The sequence below is a fragment of the Protopterus annectens genome, chromosome 11.part0 (assembly GCF_019279795.1).
Source record: "Protopterus annectens isolate FY-2018-M chromosome 11.part0, PAN1.0, whole genome shotgun sequence".
NCBI lineage: Eukaryota > Metazoa > Chordata > Ceratodontiformes > Protopteridae > Protopterus > Protopterus annectens.
Window position 1 is genome coordinate 234,782,232 of NC_056745.1, and position 17,624 is coordinate 234,799,855.

The 17,624-nt window shown below is 38.2% G+C and overlaps 1 protein-coding gene across 2 annotated transcripts in view; it reads left to right on the forward strand.

Moving 5' to 3' along the window:
• The window catches only part of INTS13 (integrator complex subunit 13), a 629,493-nt gene that overhangs the window by 94,348 nt on the left and 517,521 nt on the right, over positions 1–17,624 (forward strand). For both annotated transcript variants that reach the window (XM_044087655.1, XM_044087656.1), the window contains exon 3: positions 16,430–16,504. In XM_044087655.1, the coding sequence (XP_043943590.1) occupies positions 16,430–16,504 (75 nt within the window). The remainder of the gene's footprint in view (positions 1–16,429; positions 16,505–17,624) is intronic.

The window sequence follows — 17,624 nt, forward strand, 5'->3', positions numbered from 1 at the left end:
CAGTCAACATGTCAGCCAGACTCACAGAGCAGAGAATAGCAGACATACACAGACAGGTCTCTCTTGTCTTGCAGACCAACAAAGTCAAAACCAGATTGGTCCTGAAGGTCTTAGGGATTATGGCAGCGGCCATCCCTCTTCTACCATTAGCTCGCTTCCATATGAGAATCTTACAATGGATGGTCTTTCCAATGACTTCCAATGTCCCATCCTATTCGGATAACACAATCGTGCAAGAATCATTTCTCTTGGTGGATCACATCTCCCCAGCTCTTCCTAGGGAGACCTTTCGTCCCTTCTCCTCCGGTTGCTACAGTGACAACGGATGCCTCCCTGATCGGGTGGGGGGGCATTACCAGGGCAGGACGGTCCAAGGCATGTGGCAACCTTTCGAGTGCCACTTGCACATAAATGTCCTAGAGATGAGAGCAGTGCTTCTAGCGTTGCAAGCCTTACAGGGCTCTCTTCCCAAGGGAACTATAGCAATTCAGACAGACAATATGTCTGTAGTGTGGTACATCAACAAACAAGGCGGAACCAGATCTTACCCCCTATGTCGAGAGGCACTCAGACTGTGGCAATGGGCGATTTCTTCTCAGTGGTTTCTGTTAGCAACGCACATTCCCGGGAAGTCCAATGTGATTGCAGACAAATTGAACAGAGCTATTCTCATGCCTCACGAGTGGTCTCTGAAGAATTCAGTGTTGGAGAAAGTTTTTCGAAAGTGGGGCCGGCCTTGCTGCGACCTTTTCGCTACTCCCCAAAACAGCAAGTGCAACGATTTCTTCACCCTCTTTCCCCAACCAGGCCACCCCAGCAGAGACGCTCTAGTACACGATTGGCCCCGGGGACTTCTGTATGCTTTTCCTCCCTTCCCACTGATATCTCAGCTAATACAGAAAGCCATCGCTCAGAAAGCTTCCATGATCCTCATTGCCCCTTACTGGCCTCGACAGGTTTGGTTCCCATTTCTCCACCGTTATCTGTTGGAGCAACCTTGGCATCTGGACCCAGTTCCAGACCTCTTGACCCATCAGTCGGGTCACTTGCACAACTCCGTCCCTTCTCTGAACCTCACAGCGTGGTTTCTCCAATTCCAACTCTAGCCAGGCTTCCTCTAATATCTCACTCAGTTCGAGATATTTTGATAGCCTCTCATAAATCTTCCACTCGGAAGATTTATCATAGTAAGTGGAAACGTTTTTCCCGTTGGGCGCAGTCAAAGAATATAGATCCTTTCACTGCTTCCATTCAATCAGTTTTAGACTTTCAAGCCGAACTTTTCCACTCAGGTTCATCTCCGTCTACCATCAAAGTTCAATTGGCAGCAATATCAAACTTTCATGTTGGAGTCTCAGAGTCCTCCATTATATCTCACAAATTCTGCAAAGCCTTTTTAAAGGGAGTTTTTCTCCTCAAACCACCTATCAGGGATCCTCCCCCTCAATGGGATCTCAACTTGGCTCTAGCATCCTTAATTCTTCCCCCCTTTGAACCTGCGGCTTCATGTTCAATGAAGTTACTATCTTGGAAAACACTCTTTTTAGTAGCTATCACTTCAGCTAGAAGAGTCTCTGAACTCCATGCTCTGTGTAGTCGACCCCCTTATCTTTTGTTTCGTAAGGATAGGGTGTCCTTACGTACTAACCCGTCCTTTTTGCCTAAGGTAGCTTCACTGGCAAATTTGAATCAAACCATTGATCTTCCTGTGTTCTTCCCTAATTATTCGAACAGGTCAGAACAAAAATTACATTGCTTAGACGTTCATCGCCAACTTAGGTACTATTTAGACAGGACCAAACAATTCAGGAAGTCTGATCAACTGTTTGTTTCTTATGCAGAAGGTAGAATGGGCCTTCCAGTTTCTAAAGTATCTCTCTCTAGATGGCTTACTTCGTTGATTACCCATGTGTATGAGATCAGACATCAACAGTTGCCATCCAAACCCAGGGCTCATTCAACTAGAGCTTTAGCCACTTCTATAGCTTTCCAAGATAGGCTGCCTATTGATTCGATTTGTTCTGCAGCTACTTGGGCTTCTCCCCATACCTTCATTTCTCATTATAAGTTGGACTTGGCCTCTAGGGACCGAGCCAACTTTGGTTCCACTGTACTCAAGAGTCTGTTCCGATAGGCCACCCGGGACAAGGTGCTAGGGACACGGTCCCATCCAGCAAGAATGAAGGCGAGATAGACAACTTAACATTTAGAAGTTATGTACCTACCATAACGTTCCATGTTAGTTGTCTTCTTCTCACCTTCTTTATTGCATCCCACCCTCCTTCCCCCTAGCCTGGACAGACCTAGAGGAGTTTGTTTTTCTTCCTTTTATAGAATTTCCTTGCTGGGCCTAGCTTTCAAACGAGATCTGAGGAGTTACCGCCTAGCATTGTGGGATATAGTGGAGCCTCCAGCCGGTGGAACTAGCTCCTCGAGCTTTTAGAGTGGCCGAGTCGGAGCCGACGATCGGCTCCGAACCCATCCAGCAAGAAAGAAGGCGAGAAGAAGACAACTAACATGGAACGTTATGGTAGGTACATAACTTCTAATTCTATAGGGAAACTTTGTAGAAATAATAAATATTGCAGCATTTGAAGTATCCTCTTACCTCTCAAATTGCAGGCATTGAAAGCACGTACAAAGGACCTTGAAAAGTTCATACATCCAGCCAAAAATCTTTACATTTAATTGGCATAAAATTTCAATACCAAATAGCTCGTGCCTCTTCCCACTTCTAGTAGGAATGTAGGATATTCCTCATCAACACACACTGAAAAACAGTGACAAAATGATGAAAAATTTAAGCACATTATCAAAGAGACTGTAAAATCTGTAGACTTCAGTGAAGTGTATTGTAGAATTATACCATGTAAAGTCATTTATTTTTGCTTCTTTAAAAGGGAGATGTAAGATGCATGTCTTCTTTCTGTAAATTATTGGTGCCACTAGTAAATTGGTCACGCTGTGTAATTTTTTTGTCTGCTAGATAGTTTCAAAAATCACATGGGATGAGGAGGAATTCAGAAAATTGTGTGACTGGCTAAAGTCTGAAAACAAGGACATGCCTCCAAAAGTGGGTACATCTCGTGCAGGGATAAATCAGGACTGAAAATAGGAATGTTTCTGCAAAGCAGAGACAGTTGAGAGGTCTGAGCAAACCCCTCCCCCCCCCCCCATACACACTCACAGTCAGGTTCAGGGTTTTCCTCATATTGTAAAAGTCCTAGAAGAGGTTGAGTACGACCGCAAGATGCATCGGCAGAGAGTCTCATCTCCAGTCCCATAAGTATCATTTAACATCAATAAGGGAATTAAAAAAAAAAACAAATGAAATAAAAATAAAATAAAATGAACAATTAATAATTGATTTCATCTTGTCAGGCTGTTATACTTAACAGATGTAATAAATGGTCAGTAAATACATTCAGTGAGGGTTATGGAATTTCATTACAGAAATTATTATAGCTATTAAGTCATGGTAAAAAATGCCTCGGTGGTACGGCGGTAGCATTGTTACCTCACAGCAAGCGGTTCTCCCGTTCGATTCTCGGCGTGGCTTGGGAGTGCCTTCTGTGTGGAGTCTGCATGTCCTCCCCGCTTTTGGGTAGCGTTCGAAAGACATGCGTGTGTAAATGGGCGTGCCTTCGTTGAAGGTTGGGCGTCGGGCTGGCTCCTCTGCGTTTCGTAAAAATCTACTGCCAATCATTAGCGGACTGGAGTTCTGCTGTGGTGACCCCTTACCGGGAAAAAGCCAAAAGACAAACAACAACATTAAGTCATGGTAAAGAAAATGCACTATAACAAAGATAATACTGTCAAAGTGCTGAAAGACCTGAACCTGCAGCAATGCTTTTCACTATTTACTGTACTATTAATTGCAAGATATATTTAGTTACTGACAGTCTAACATTCCGTAATAAAAAAAAAAAAAATACTGCTTTGATATTTATCTCATTGAAATAAAGGCATTTGTTGTTTAGCACTTTTATGAGTAATTTTGTCGTCTCCATATCTCTCTCTCTCTATGTGTATATATATGTGTGTATGTATGTATGTGTGTGTGTGTATATATATATATATATATATATATATATATATATATATATATTTATTTTGCTTCTTTCTTAGTTTGTTGTCTGCACCTGGGTTTGCTGTGTTAATGGTGCCCCAGGCACTACTGGACTTGCAGAAAAGATCTACATTACCCTGTTGCCACCCAGGGTGGGAGCACTGGCTGTACCCCCGAGGACATCCCACCACTTGGCATCCTAGAATCCTAAGTTTCATGGCCTGGTAGAGGCTGCAGTTGAGAAGGGCCTGTATAAATGCTCCAGCTGGTGAAATACTCTGTCACAATCAGCTTCAACTGCTGTTATATCAGGGGCCTCAACCCCCCCGCAGCATTGGGGAATCCCACCCAGGACCATCAGGGCTGGAGAATATTTGAGGCTGTCTGGAATGGGATGATACTGATAACAAGTGCCTTTTTTCCCGTCTGCCTTGTCCTTGTTTGCAGTCTTTATGTCTTGTCTGTATGTTGTGTGGTTAAGTTAACACACTGTTCTTGCCTTGTATGTTTATGTGAAAAAAATTCCTTAATTCTTGTATTACCCTCTCTCCTACACACTATCCCTTTATGTTCTCCAACATCCCTTGTGTGTGTGTGTGTGTGTGTGTGTGTGTGTGTGTATATATATATATATATATATATATATATATATATATATATATATGTATATGTATATATGTTGTTGTGTCTTTCGGCTTTTCCCGGTTAGGGGTCGCCACAGTGGAACTCCGGTCCACTAATGATTGGCAGTTGATTTTTACGTGCCGAGTTGCCAGCCCTGACGCACAACCTTCAATGAAGGTACGCCCATTCATGCATGTCTCCACGCAGAAGACACTCTAACTGAGAGTCGAACCGGACAGCATCTTACTGTGAGGCGGCAATGCTACCGCAGCACCACCACCGCGACTTGTGTGTGTGTGTGTATATATATATATATATATATATATATATATATATATATATAAAATTAAATCAAAAGGTACTTCAACAAAGTATTAGTATAAGAGTGTGCACACTTATGTAACCAGCTTATTGTATGTTTTTTTTTAATATTTTTTTTATATTTTTTTCCCCTAACAGATTTGTTTTTCAATTGAATTGTACAGGTTATAAGTCACATTAAAGGTGGGAAAGGTTTTGAAATGATTTATTGTGGTCTCATTTTGTTTATATCACAAAAACCTGGCATTTTATCAGGGGTGTGTACACTTTTTATATCCACTGTATGTGGGCACATTCAGAATGAATTTAAGTCATTATAAAGTTTTGATAAGTTACTTGCCAGAGCCATAACTATTACAAAATCTCATGGAAAGTTCTCGAGACAGATTCACACAGGTCCACACTTACTGCCTCCTGCTGAACATAGACATCGACAGTTGTGAATTTATGTAGATGTGAAACATGATCACGACAGTGGAGACATTTCTGCTCTTAACTAAGCTCTTTTCATATCAAGTTTACACTGATTCAGATGAGGAGGATTGTACAGAGCATTTTATTGGAAGGATGAGAACTCCTAAAACCAGTGTATTTTGCTTTCACATTACTTATTTAAATAAAAGCACAATGGTGCTGTACGTAGATTCCCTTTACATGTTTGAGAAGTGTAGTACTGTGAATACCACCCTTCATTTTTACACACAAAAAGCCGGCTATGGTCTGGTGTACGGCAATAAAGGCAAACGCAGCTCCACAGTTGATAACTTTATTGTAGAATAAGCACGACTAAAAACACCACAAAAACACGGTCATCCAAAAATTAAAATCACTCCAACTGATGTTAAGCGCTTTCATCTGCCAATTGCAGACTTCATCAGAACACAATTTGGTGACACAGTCTGAAAGATTTAAACTAGTTTTGGCGCCAAACCCATACTAACTTCTTAAAGTCACAACACTCTCTTAACTGCGGTCATTTCCTGAGTGCTCAATTACGAAACTTCATAAAATAAACTGGCATTATGTACATAAAATACTCTCGACTAAATAAATATAATGCATATTAATAATTGGTACTGTAATAAATGGAAAGGAAAAAAAATATTTATTACAGTACCAATTATTAATATGTATTATATTTATTTAGTAGAGAGTATTTTATGTACAGAATGCCAGTTTATTTTATGAAGTTTCGTAATTGAGCACTCAGGAAATGACCGCAGTTAAGAGAGTGTTGTGACTTTAAGAAGTTAGTATGGGTTTGGCGCCAAAACTAGTTTAAATCTTTCAGACTGTGTCACCAAATTGTGTTCTGATGAAGTCTGCAATTGGCAGATGAAAGTGCTTAACATCAGTTGGAGTGATTTTAATTTTTGGATGACCGTGTTTTTGTGGTGTTTTTAGTCGTGCTTATTCTACAATAAAGTTATCAACTGTGGAACTGCGTTTTCCTTTATTGCCGTACACCAGACCATAGCTGGCTTTTTGTGTGTAAGTCTTGGCTTGCTTTTCTACTACACCCTTCATTTTTACAATTTTTAATAAAGAAAATAGATTGGTAAAGGAATTAGGATATGGGTGTACAGCATTATTGGGAAAAATATAATGGTTTTGAATTCAAGAGGTGTTAACTCATTCACTCCGGAGCAGCTCAGGAAAAGCTGCCTGCTTAATTCCACCATAGGAACAACAGTGCAGCCTGAGCTCATTTTCAGAAAATCTATTTGTAATACCATACAGAAAACAAATGTTCATAACTCTTTAACTGTAAGAGCTAGACTAAACATGTAAACGCGAAAGTTGTTCAGCAGACACTGACCTTTCCAACAGTGTAAATGGTGATAGTGTATATCAAAGTTATTATTAAATATTTGGCAAGGAATGCTGATATTGTGCATATTTTGTACCTTTTTGGAAAAACAAAGCATAATATCTTGGTCAATGTACGATGCAGACCCATACAATTTGAATGTATTTTGTTAGTATGAATGTCAGCTTTAAAATGATACCTTAACCATTACTGTGTGATGTTCCTTTCTTGAGATATTCACAGAAATATGATTAATATATTATTTTTCATAACTGATAAATAAACAAAGCATAATATCTCATCACCTGTAATAGACAGAGCCTATATATCAGTGTAGAAGTTGTGCTTCTGAATGTCAGCTTCAAAATGATGCATCATTTGCGTGATCACCATGCTCCCTTGCAAAGATATGGGCATAATAATGTAAAGTATTGTAAATGTATAATTTTCATAATCGTACAAGACTAAACAAACTGTGATATCTGTACAGGTGTAGAGTGCACAGACACAGTTCTTTTACCATGTTGTAAGGAGTAACACTGTCTTCAAAATGAGGTATTACTTGGCAAACTGACATGCTCCCTTGCAACGTTATTTACCAAAATATGAAAAAATCATAATTTCCATAACCTAATTCCAAACAGACTTTGATATCTGCACATGTGTCCAACATACAGGCACAACTATTTTACCATGTTGGAACCAGCAATACTGTCTTCAAAATGAGGTATTACTTAGCACATTCAGATGCTCCCTTGCAAAGTTATCTACCAAAATATGAAAAAATCATAATTTCCATAACCTAATTCCAAACAAACTTTGGTATCTGCACATGAGTACAACATACAGGCACCATTCTTTTACCATGTTAGAACCATCAATACTGTCTTCAAAATGAGGTATTACTTGACACATTCAGATGCTCCCTTGCAAAGTTATTTACCAAAATATGAAAAACAAATCATAATTTCCATAACCCAAGTCCGAAACAAAATTTGATATCTGCATGTGTATAACATGCAGGCAATTCTTTTACCATGTTGGAACTATCAATACTGTCTTCAAAATGAGGTATTACTTGGCACACTGACATGCTCCCTTGCAAATTTACCAAAATATGAAAAAATCATAATTTCTATAACCTAAGTCCTAACAAAACTGATATATGTACATGTGTACAGCATTCAGAAGCAGTTATTTTACCATGTAGACACATTTGATTGTAAATATACACATTCTTGTTGTAGCCAACAAACTGCTGAATGGGTACATGTAAAGAGAAAAAGCAAGGTAAGGACCGCCACTCCACTAATGAACCCAGGACAGGCATGGGACAGTGGCAGGCAAGACCATCTCATCTGTCTGATAGCTGTGCTGTCTACCCACTCAGACTGCTGATACCACTATTGTCTCACGACCTCCTTCAGTGTCAGCAGTCTGCCTTACTTCTGCCTTTTCTCAGTACATGTGCCCATTCAGCAATGGACCTAAGGGATGAGGGACTGAAGTAACTCACTAATTGCTGCTCTGACCTTCATAAATTTACTATCCTCACCTACATACATTGACTACACCTGGCAACATGTCAAAGGACCAAGACTGACCCAGGCTGTGTCTTTTTGCATGTGTCCTTTCCCTGAGGAAAACTTTGCATCACAGTGGCAACCCCAAGGCCATGCTTATTTAGGACAGCAGCACTATGGGACTGAGCTGAAGAGTCTCCAAGTTCCCAACTGCGATCCAGGTGGATCACAAGATCCATGGTGGCTGGGTATGCCCCCCACGATGCATACACCAACACAAGAGCAGTTGGCAGAAAAGACTGAAGAGGGACCATACTGGCCTTGGTGCTGAAGGGCTTGGCTGGTAACTGACAAGGGGGCACAGAAAAGGCACATGTACACGAAAAAAGCATGGTGAGGCACTCTGCTTTACCTCTGCCTTTTCCATTTACATGTGTCATTTCAGCAATGGCCATCAGGAGTGGAAGGGAGGAGCTAATGTAAACCCTGTTGCTCTGACCTGTATACATAAGCACGGTCATCACTAAGACGTAATGGAGGTCCCTGCCATAGTTATGCCACCTCCTTGCTTCTTCAGGCTTCTGTGGAGAACTGCACCCTTTTTATCATGTGTGTGTGTGTGTGTGTGTGTGTGTGTGTGTGTGTGTGTGTGTGTGTGTGTGTGTACAGGAATAAAAAATCCTGGGTTTCAGAGGGTAGGCAGTTGATGAAGACTGGGGGGGGGGGGGTGGCTTGCAATGACTCCAAGCAGAGAAAAAACAATCTGGCTTGTGCATTCATCAAAGTGATAATGACTTCTACTTGTGTGAATATCAGTGAAAGCTGCTGAGAATTTTACCTGAAAAGTGCTAATGAGTCAGGCTATATTGTAACAGACGTATTGCTAATGTGATAATGACCTGCCTTTCATTCCTACAAAGTAATGCATGCTCAGACACAGGTGATAACTGCTTCACATAACATGTTGAGTAGGCATTCACTCATTATCATTGGTATGTAAAAGACTTGAGTAATTCAGTAAAATAGTATGACACTGAGCCCTTCATCCCACCTAAAGTCCACAAATTACTGAAAAAGCCAAGAAAATTTCACAAAATATAACATAGCTTCATGCAGGTAGTAGTCAGCAAGTGATAACCTTTACTCAGACAACTGCTGAGTATAATCAGAAATGCAATAAACATAGACAAAATAGTCCACACATTACTAAAAAAGCCAAGAAAATTTCACAAAATATAACATAGCTCCATGCAGGTAGTAGTCAGCAAGTGATAACCTTTAATTTACTCAGACAACTACAGTGTATAATCAGAAATGCAATAAACAGAGAAAATGTCAACCTTATGTGGATGGTCCGTCTATGAATTAATCCAAAAAGTAGTAATTCATGTTCTCACCCAACCGTGCCTCTGGTTATAGTAACACAGAACTTAAGTTGTCTATATTGCAGAAACAGCATTGCCTTACCAGAGTGAAATATTTCCCCAAACGACCCTTCAGTAACAGTTCCTGGTATGAACATGCATCAAAATAAAAGATTCACCCAAGGGACCCCTACAATAATAGCAAAGGGTTATGGATTATAGTGGACCTCATTAACAAGGACATTGGCAAACTCAAAACATTTGATCCCATACAGTTTGGCTTCATTTCAGCAGTCTGATCATGTATACACAATCACATCTCTGATGCACAATGAAGCATTTCCCCAAGCAACCTCTTCAGTAGTATATCCAGGTGTACACCTGCACCAGCATGAGACATTCTCCCAAGCAACCACTTCAGTAAAATATTGAGGTATGCACAATTACCAAAATGAAACATTTCACCAAATGACCCTTCAGTACCATTTGCTATTATATGGAACCACCAAATGAAGCATTCCCCCAAGTGACCTGTTAAATAATATGAGGCATGCACAAGTGCCAGAATGAAATCTTTCATCAGTAACATTTACTGGTATATACATGCACCAAAACTAAACATGCTTTAAGCAATCTAATTGCACCTGTAATGCAATTTCATGCCAAACACCAAGCTTGTATTTCTCATAAGTTACTTTGCAGGGAACAGCTGAGCCAATATCTTTCCCTAAAAAATTTTATCTGTTCATTGACTACAATACAAATAAATTGAATTCCTTGGTAAGAATCAGCAGTGATCACATTTTGGCATACAAACAAAAATGGATGACCGAAGCACAAAAGCCTGAAGCTATAATTATCATAATATTCCAACAATTAGTGGTGATGTTTATATCCGAAAGGCTATCATTGACAGAACAACAATCTTTAACAAATGTCAAATCATATATAATTACAATAAATCACAATAATCTTTAAACCATATTACATGACATAAGGATTTATACCTAATTCCGTGAGCTGGCCTACAATACAAAGTAAGTGCACTGGTTGAGAGATCCTTTTCAGGTACAACTCGTAAGAGTTGGCAAAAAAAAAACAGTATTGTACAACAAAGTTAGCAAAGAAGTAATAGATTAGTAATAGAATTACAATTTAGGGAGACTCAAATGCAGTTACTTTTACCTAGATGACTATTGAAAATACATTCATTTTATAGCAGCTAGTGAATTTTAAAGGTCAGTGAGTGACAAAAATTTGCTGGTTATCAACAGAATAAAACACTCCAATAACAGTGGCAACATTATCATAAGACAACAAAATACTCTCTTACACAGCTTCACCTTCAGACTCTCTCAGCCCCCAAACATCACCACCACCCCCTCCTAGCTTTCTCCTCTTGCTTCCCTGCATTTGACATTTATAGCTTTTTATTTATGTATTTATTTGTTATTTGTGGTAAATTGGAGCTTTTCTTATGTAATTGTGAATTTTGTAGGTTTTTTTTGATGTTTGGAGCTTTTCTCCTTGGGTCTCCACTGAAAATGGGTCTTTGGCTCAGTTGGACTAACCGGCATCTTTTACGTTCACTAAATGTACAAGGGTCCATCACTCTTAAATTGCATGATACCATTGCAATGTAACTGTCAAATAAACGTGCAAGTGAATTAAACCCCCCTTTCATTCAACTGCTAGATAATCGCAGTTATTGTAGACAAAAGCAGGCAGCATGTAGAGTCAATACTGGGAATGGAAAGAGCCTGAAAATATTAATTTATGTCCAAACTAATACTTATTGAGTATTAAACAGGTTTCCACAAACGGAACCAGAAAGGTTTATTCCAGCTATAGACATAAGACACATTTGTAATTATGTATAGCTAAAATCAATACAGCAACCAACACATCTACTGTACAAACTGGTAAAACACAACCAAGGCTCCTCGGTAGTTCACTTGTGATAAATTTATTCAGAATGCACCGAAAAATCAATAAAGCATAACAAACGTACATAAACGTACATAAAAATAAGAAAAGTACTAAGCGCTTTCACCATGAAACACATAAGGGCATCTTCAGAGTACTGAATGAGTTGTCCTCACAACAACAGTTAAATAAAAATCTCCTAAATTACACAACGTCTGTCATTGGTTAATTACTTAAATAATTAAAAGTTTTTTTAAAGGTTTTTTAAAAAAAGGTTTTTAAAAAACATTCATACCTTATTAATAATAATAAATATATGATACAATAGATTAAAAATAAATAAAACAATGTGATATAATATAATAAATATTGTAAATATTATAAATGTTTTAAATATAATTAATATATTAGGATAAATGAACCTTATAGAAAATTCAATTAAAATACAGTCAAACACTAGTGGATGTTGATATTAGATGATGGTAAAACAGAGTTAATAATATGGACATAGTATTTTTTAAAAATGCCATTTACAGAAGATGATGCAGATTCTGTGCCAATATTAAAAAAAAAGGAATCAAAACTATTTGTCCTGCCTATAAAATCTTGTGGTATCCAGCAACCTAACATATTACTTAAGGTCCTGGCAAACCAGTCTGGTGGTATAAAAGGATAAGAACCCAGGTAACTAGCATTCATTTACTGTCTCAGCTTATTTTTGGGAGGGGCAGAATGAAGGGGGATGCACATAGCCACAGTACTTCAGAGAAGTGGACTAACTGGGCAACAGCTTGGTGAAGTGAACCTTCATCAGCATGTGTAATGCAGTGTGCCTTTGTTTCCCTGATTAACCTTAAAAAATCTCCTATTATGGTTCTGCCACAAGCAACTTCAATGACTTACTGTCAGGATTTAACAATTTGTTTTAAATCTTATATCCTAAAAGTTATCGAACATAAATATCAGTGAAGCCTTACAGAGCTCGTATGAACTGATACTGAACCAAATTTTTTTCTGTCCCTCTTAAAACTTTAAGTTAATAGAAAAGGTGGCAAGTTTTACTTAACAATTATAGACTTTACTTCAGAAAACTGTATAATTTCGTCAACGTCTCAAGTTATTACTACCATTTTAAAAGGAGACCAGAATGGATACATCTCTTATTTTTTATTTATTATCTACAATGTCCGACTCTACCATTTATGTGCATGTGCAGCACCTGTCAACTTAATAGAAAATGCTCGATCGACTGTACCCAGCATCAAGCATGCACGTCACACACTGCACAAGCAAGAACAGCTCTCTTTAGAGTGAACAGCTCAACCCCAGCATTACTAAATGCAGAAAACAGTACCATCCACAAATTATTACCATAAACACAACAAGAAAATCCTGGTACTCACTATTAACACCAATGCTCCTACTACCCACCAGGCAAAAAAAAAAACAGCCAACAATTGAAACCTCAATGTCTAACAGCCTTGAAAACTTAAAAAATAACAATGAACAGGTGGCTAAATGACTCGGCTTTGAAACCTTAATAGTCGCTATCCACCAACAATGCAGCCCCACACACAAACTACTTAGCTATAAAAAGATTTCTATCCCAACTGCCTGAATGTGCCCAAAAGCACACAATGACTACTGCCTGCTAATGCATACCATCAGCATGATATGGACTACAAATTACCTGCTTGGAGAAGTTCAGCACATAGCGGCCCTGACAATTGGAGCAGTATTTGAAGTTGGTGAGACTTGTTGGCTGCATGGTCGAAGTGACATCCCGACTCAATGTGGAAATGGACGACATACAGCTAAAAGAATATCGAAAAATAAATCCAACACTATACGGTGTCCAAAGAAATGGATCGTATTACTGTTTGTTACTGTCGTATTATTGCTGTTGTGCGGCTGCATTGCTTTGGACACCGTATAGCGTTGGATTTATTTTCATTGTTGCTGTTACCCACACTATTTTTTACTAGCTAAAATAATATGACAACTTTGCCAAAATCTGAAAAATAACTTTTTATTACGATCTACTGCAACAGTAAACACTGTAGTTTACGCATAACAAGGCTCGTAACCAGAAGGTGTGACTTAAGTTTACTTTCAAATAGAAACTTGGATAGAACAGAAAAAACAGAGCTTTTACAAATATTAATACAATGCTAACATTTTCAAATTAACCGGATTACCTTCAAAAGCTGTGCACTACAACGAAAGCTTTTTAGTATGTTCAGGAGGCTTGACATTGTGACCACTAGCAAGTGCACTTTTTGAATATACACTTTAAAAACTTTCCTTCTGACAATGCGAACCTTCCACAACAGACTCGGTGTGGAGGGGGGTGGGGATGCTGATGCCGTATCTAAAAAAAAAAATAGTAACCCTGATGCAAAAAAAAAAAAAAACTTTATGCATGGTTTCAGCATTTACCCGACCTCGTCAATAATTACACATTGCGAGAAGCAAAGCTGCCACCATCCTACCTTATTCTGGATTGGGTGAAATGGTTTGGAGAAGGAACTAGCACAGACAGATCTTTGGTGTAGGTCTTTCGGCTGTAGGAAGGACTCCGTTTAGTGAAGTGTCCAGCGAAAATAAATAGAGGGATCCGGCAGTAAATGTTTCACAAGCAAGAAAAGGGAATTTTTACTGTTGGATCCCCTATTTATTAGCCAACAACAAAGGATTTCTACGTCAGGGGTGGAGGTGTTAAGCTAGTGGTGTCTTGGATTAGACACAAACGGCTTACTTGATTAAATAAACAGAAAATCGGCTTGCTATGAAGTGGAAAGTAGAGAGTGATTTGCAAGCCGATTTTCTCCGAAAACTTCAGTACAAACATCCTGCAACTCCAGGCTGAAAATTAAGCTGAAAAGGTACCTGACAAAGTTCAGTTACTTTTTCAACTTAATTTTCAACCGTGGAGATTCTATTTCACTAAAAAGTTAACTGCGCTGGGAGAAGGCAGTCGGGGTTAACATAGGGGAATTCCTATCTTCTCATGGCGCACTCGGTGTTAATCACAGAGGCGCCATGAGAAGGTACTCTGGGTTAATTAGTTAAATTAGCATACATTTGGGATGCTTTTTAGAGGGGTTGGTTTGAAGATTCTCTGTAGGGAAACGGTAAATGATCCTTTAAATTTTTTGACCAGATTAATTATAGAGTATCATTTAGTGAATGAATTCAGACTGGATTGTGGTACGTGGTCTGGCTTTGTTAAAGGGAATTGAATTTTTGGAGAGGGTGACTGCCTTTCAACGTGTCTTCTTAGACTTGACCACCTAATTCACTGGTAATGTAATGTTACCGATTCCAATTTTTTATAGTGTAGTTAACAATGGGTGCCTAAGTACATTTTAGACAACTCTCAGTAGATGAAGCAATCGTGTAAATGAGGTAATTCATGAAAAAAACATGTAGTATAGCAGCAGCATTACATTTTGTATGTTTTTATTATTGATACTTTGAGAATATTATAGATGTACTGACCATGAAAGACCAAAGAAAACCAAGCAGCACTTCACATTTCATGGTATAATCAGATGTTGGTCTTTTGTAGGTTATTTACCTTTTCAGCATAGAGTCTAATATGGCTGTATAAGTATAGAATGTTGGTGTTTAAAATTGTGAAAAGCTATCCAGATAACCATCATTTAAAATTATTTTTGTTGTACAGTAAACTCTCAGTTAACCAGAACTCTCAAGCAACCAGAAAAAAAAATCAAAGAAATACAGTGCAATTTTCATGTGTTGTGCGTTCTGTTCCCCCCTGCAGAAACATACCTTACGTGTTTAAAGTTTTATAGTTTTAAAAAGGAAGATAGGAACAAATTCCGTGTCCTCTTGTGAAAAGCTATCCAGATAACCATCATTTAAAATTATTTTTGTTGTACAGTAAACTCTCAGTTAACCAGAACTCTCAAGCAACCAGAAAAAAAAAATCAAAGAAATACAGTGCAATTTTCATGTGTTGTGCGTTCTGTTCCCCCCTGCAGAAACATACCTTACGTGTTTAAAGTTTTATAGTTTTAAAAAGGAAGATAGGAACAAATTCCGTGTCCTCAACTTAAGAACAAGTTAAACCAAACAAATAGTATATGGTATGGTATTAGTCACGCCTATTTTAATAAGCAACTCTCAAGCAACCAGAATCTACATTTATCTGGCATCTACCAATCCCCATGGGTGCCGGTTAACCGAGAGTTTACTGTACTTAAAGTAAAATGTAAAATACCTGAAACAACTTTTTAGCATTAATTAGAACTGAAGAGTGTGACAAGTTCAAATATGCATACTTAACAGGAATTGCCATTCAGTAGAGCCGAAACAGCATTTAAGTGATTTTTTTTTTTTTTTGTTATGGCAGTGTCATTTGCACTCATGCTGTTGGAGCTGTGCCTATACACCTTCCATTTACTGAATACAGTAAAGACAACCTGTGGTTTCAGTGAATAAGCCAGGTGCTGCTTCTGTCTGTAAAATCATGTGTTTATCAAGCAGGGGAAGTGTTAAGTGTAGATACTGTCTCTTGCACAAAAAAAGATTTATACAGTAATTCAGTATGCAGTATGTGCTCTTTATACCATTTTTGCATGTAAAGTTTTCATTGTCGTGTTGACAGTGAGAAGTTATTCATATTGGAGTCCTCCAGGTGTTAGTTATGTGCAAATGTGAAATTCTTTACATGGTCTGTTAAATGAGACTGTCAGTCAGTTTTTTCACAGTGTTAAGCAACAGCACTTTTAATCCAGTAAACATTTAATTTTTATCCATTTTCTAGGTGAATTTCATAATTAGTGACTCTAAAGCCCATATACTGAATTCCTGGAGCCACGATCATCAGAGTCTGCAGGAGGTGAGAATCTCCATGTGATTCTTATGAGTACAATGTTAAAACATTTGCTAAATTAATGTGCTTTATTTCATCCTGGTTATGGCACATGTATGCAGAGTAAATAGCAATTTTTATGAACAAGGAAAAGAACTGATAGAAATAAAGCTTGAGAAATGGTGGTATAGAAAAGATATGTCATTCCAAATAGAGAAGGTACATCAGATATGGTGTTGTGCTGTACCAGCTGTTGATTGTATTAACAGTGAACAGTACGTAGACATGATCATGAGAAGTAATTTTACAGCAAGAAAGGACAAAGTACAGTGAGCACCAGAAAAGGAAGAACACACTAAAAAGGCAGGGTAAATAATTTATAAAAAACGGCAGGCATAAAATGATGAATATTTATTTATTTACACTTTGACCATGTAAGTCATAAAACCAGTTACCCAAGTCTATTTCAGCATTTAAGTTTATGTTTTATTGTACAGGTTTAGTCTAATAGATGATTAATTTATTTCTTCCCTTTTTTAGTACTTTGGATAGTAGATTGTATTTTTCTGTCTTTTCTATAATTATTGCTTATGGGTTCAGATTTCTTAAGTGTCTCATTCTGTTCAGATGTTCTAAGCAGTGGCTATATAGTCTCATTTCACACTGTATGAGCATCTCATCCTATTAGGCTGCTTCATATAAAATCATGTAGTAGGTTATGCTACCCAGTAGATTTTTCATCCATCTAGTTGGATGTAGTAAGTAGGCTGTTCATTAGTTTTGAATCAGATGTTTGTCTTTCTCATTTTATGAAAAAATAAAATGAGTACAGTGTAACAGTGATGGCTAATGTACTTTATTTTTATTTCAGAGATATCTCTATAGGGTTATCAAAGAGACGTAATCAGCTGAAACTTTACCTGTTGTGTATTTGATAAAGCTGCATTTGAGACTTTCTATCGATCTTTGAAACTGTTCTCATGGAGAAAAGCTTCACTTTGGAAGTAATTCACCAGGTTAGACTGACATAGTGTCCCTCATTTCCATCTGTAGCGTCTTTTCTCTCTGTCATACCATCGCCTTGAGGGAACGCCAGTGTAGCCCTTTCTCAGGGTGTGGCCTGCCCCTGTGAACAGAAAACGTCTCG